We start from the raw sequence: 2,529 nt of genomic DNA on the forward strand, positions 1-2,529 counted from the left end.
CAAGCACCCTGCCTGCCATTTCCCACCACTGCTTGATCACATCATAAACATGAATTGATTTTTATTTAAAAAAAGAAAAAAACAACAAACCCAAACCAAACTGGGGTAAAAACCCACCAAACTGGTAAGAACCCAACAAACTGACTGGGGGAGGGGGGGAACGAACTGGAGGAAAACCCAAAGCAAGAAGTACAACCCCCTGCAAAGTATAAACTTCCCTTGTACTAGTGTTACCTGTCACAGGAAATGCCAAGGAAAGATTTCTAGGGATATTCTATAAGAACTGACACCATTCCCAAACAAACAAGGCACTTGAGTTAAAGGAATTATGGACAAAATATGGACAAAGATGGACCAGAGCCCAGAAGTGCAAACTCCAACCTTGTCTTCACCCTGGAAGCCCCACAATTAGTTTCAACAGTGGCTGGAAAGCTGAGTCTGCTCCCGTGAGGGCAAAGCACAGGCCCCCTCTGTTGTAAGATCTTAGATCTTCAGTAACTTGCAACCATCAGTTGGCAGATGTTGGTGAACAAACCGGAGCCACCAGCAGGCACCAGAGTTCAGTCATCACAACTCACCTGTCATCACTCAAGCGATGACACTTCAACCCAGGAAGAATGTGAAAACCAAGGGTTTTCCTCCCGAAGTGCCAACAAAAAGCTCAGGGCACAACCAGAGCCTTGGTCAGTGTCTCCTCTTGGCTGCTGGGGGTATTTACCCTCAAACCTTGAGAGCATGGATACACCAAGTAACACTTCTGACAGTCCAGTCTTTACAGTCCCGAGAGGACATATTCCTAGCAAAGCTTGTAATAGCAAAAAGCTCAAACCAAAAGCATCTGTCCTATGGAGTCAGCTCCACATTCCCCAACCAGGAAATCTGGATTTGCAGTGGGAGGCGAAGCAGAGGGAGGAGGCAAAAGAGGGTATTTACAAAGCTGAAGAGCTTCACCTGCGAGAACTGACATCCCTTCAAAGAGCCTGAAAATACATTCCCATCACAACAACAACCACAAGGTAACATACAACTGTTTCTCTTTGCTTCAAACCAGGCTGAGACCTGATCCAACAACGGAAGTTTTCCATCTAACACACCAAAATGCTCCTTAAAATAATCATTTAAAAATATAATATTTCTGAAAGTTTGGTCATTTCTTCTTTGAGCAGCACCCAAAGGCTAATTCCCAGGTCAGCAAAAGCTTTTCAGGAACAAGACAACCCCTGGAACAGGGGCCGTTTCCAGCCGTCAGACCCCAGCAGGTTCTGCGCGCAGCTCAGAGCGCCCTCCAGTCAATGGGCTTCTTCCCAGATTTCTTGAGCAACTCATTTGTCTTGGAGAAATGCCGACAGCCAAAAAAGCCTCTGTTGACAGAGAGGGGCGAGGGATGCACCGTCTGCAGGACGTGGTGGCGTTTCTGGGAAGCACCAGAGGAAACCACTCGTTAGATTTACACGCTCCCAGGACAAGGCTGGGGGCTTCACCCCTGACCACGTGTGATGTCCTCTCTACACCTCCTCAGCCACCAGCCTGAGCACCCAAAGAACTGGCCATGAGGCGTGAGACTTCTGTCCCACTGAGCAGAGGAGGATGGACTATGTAAAGCAGTAGTAATGCCCTGGACATCTTTCAACTGCTGTAATCCTAACAGGAAGTTCTACACTATTCCTAGAAAAGGCAGCAGTTCTATCCTCAAGTGGAAGCTTTTCTGACAACGGAAGGTTACACTTGCTCCACTTCTGTTGCTTAAATCTGGCAAAGGCCAAGCTGAGACAGGCAACTGAATCTGACAGCAGAGCTCAAGCAAGGAAGAAAACCCCAATTCCGTAAGGGAAGTGCCCTCTAGTGTCCACCCAACTGAGGAACATGGAGAGGAAAGAGAGGAGGAGAAGCTGTACCCTGTCAATGGAGCTGCCTTTCTTCTGAGCATAGGCTCCCCACAGCATGAAGACCACGCCATGCAAGTTCTTGTTGAGCCAGGACACCACGACATCCGTGAACTGCTCCCAGCCTCTCTCCTTGTGGGAGGTGGCCTGGTGAGCCCGCACCGTGAGGACAGCGTTGAGCAGCAGCACTCCTACCAAACACAGCAGACACAAGAGCATGAAACAGCAGAGCAGGGCTTTGATTCTTCCTGCTTGCCTGAGAAATGACAAACTACATTTGCATTCTAAGGCACCCACTAAGCACGTACCCAGAACTGATTTTCTCTTTTACTGTTTCCAAGCACAGGGCTGTTTTCTAGCAAGGCTCTTTCATGACCTATAGCTGGCTCATTACTAGAGTGTCTATTAACTCACCTTGCTTGGCCCAGCCAGTCAGATCACCATGACCAGGATGAGTGAAGTCCTCGATATCCGTAGATAATTCTTTGTAAATGTTTTCTAAACTGCAAACAAAAACCACCAGAAGTTTTTTACTACACATCTAAAGGTAAGAGCCAACAGCACCACTCGCTGCTCTCACCCTAGGCAAAAAAGGCTTTTGATTTTAATTTGATTTAAAATGATCTTCCCTGTGAGGGTGCTGAGG

General features: G+C 47.6%; 1 protein-coding gene across 1 annotated transcript; it reads right to left on the reverse strand.

The window, feature by feature from the left end:
• Positions 1 to 1,273: 1,273 nt before the first annotated feature.
• On the reverse strand, positions 1,274 to 2,386 carry UNG (uracil-DNA glycosylase; the record flags this gene model as incomplete). The annotated part of the gene is made up of 3 exons (XM_010009591.1): positions 1,274 to 1,414; positions 1,896 to 2,074; positions 2,298 to 2,386. Coding segments are annotated over 3 exons (409 nt in total), but the record flags the coding sequence as incomplete, so codon positions are not given.
• Positions 2,387 to 2,529: the final 143 nt, after the last annotated feature.

This window comes from Nestor notabilis, unplaced genomic scaffold (genome assembly GCF_000696875.1).
Source record: "Nestor notabilis isolate BGI_N333 unplaced genomic scaffold, ASM69687v1 Scaffold35740, whole genome shotgun sequence".
NCBI classification, from domain to species: domain Eukaryota; kingdom Metazoa; phylum Chordata; class Aves; order Psittaciformes; family Psittacidae; genus Nestor; species Nestor notabilis.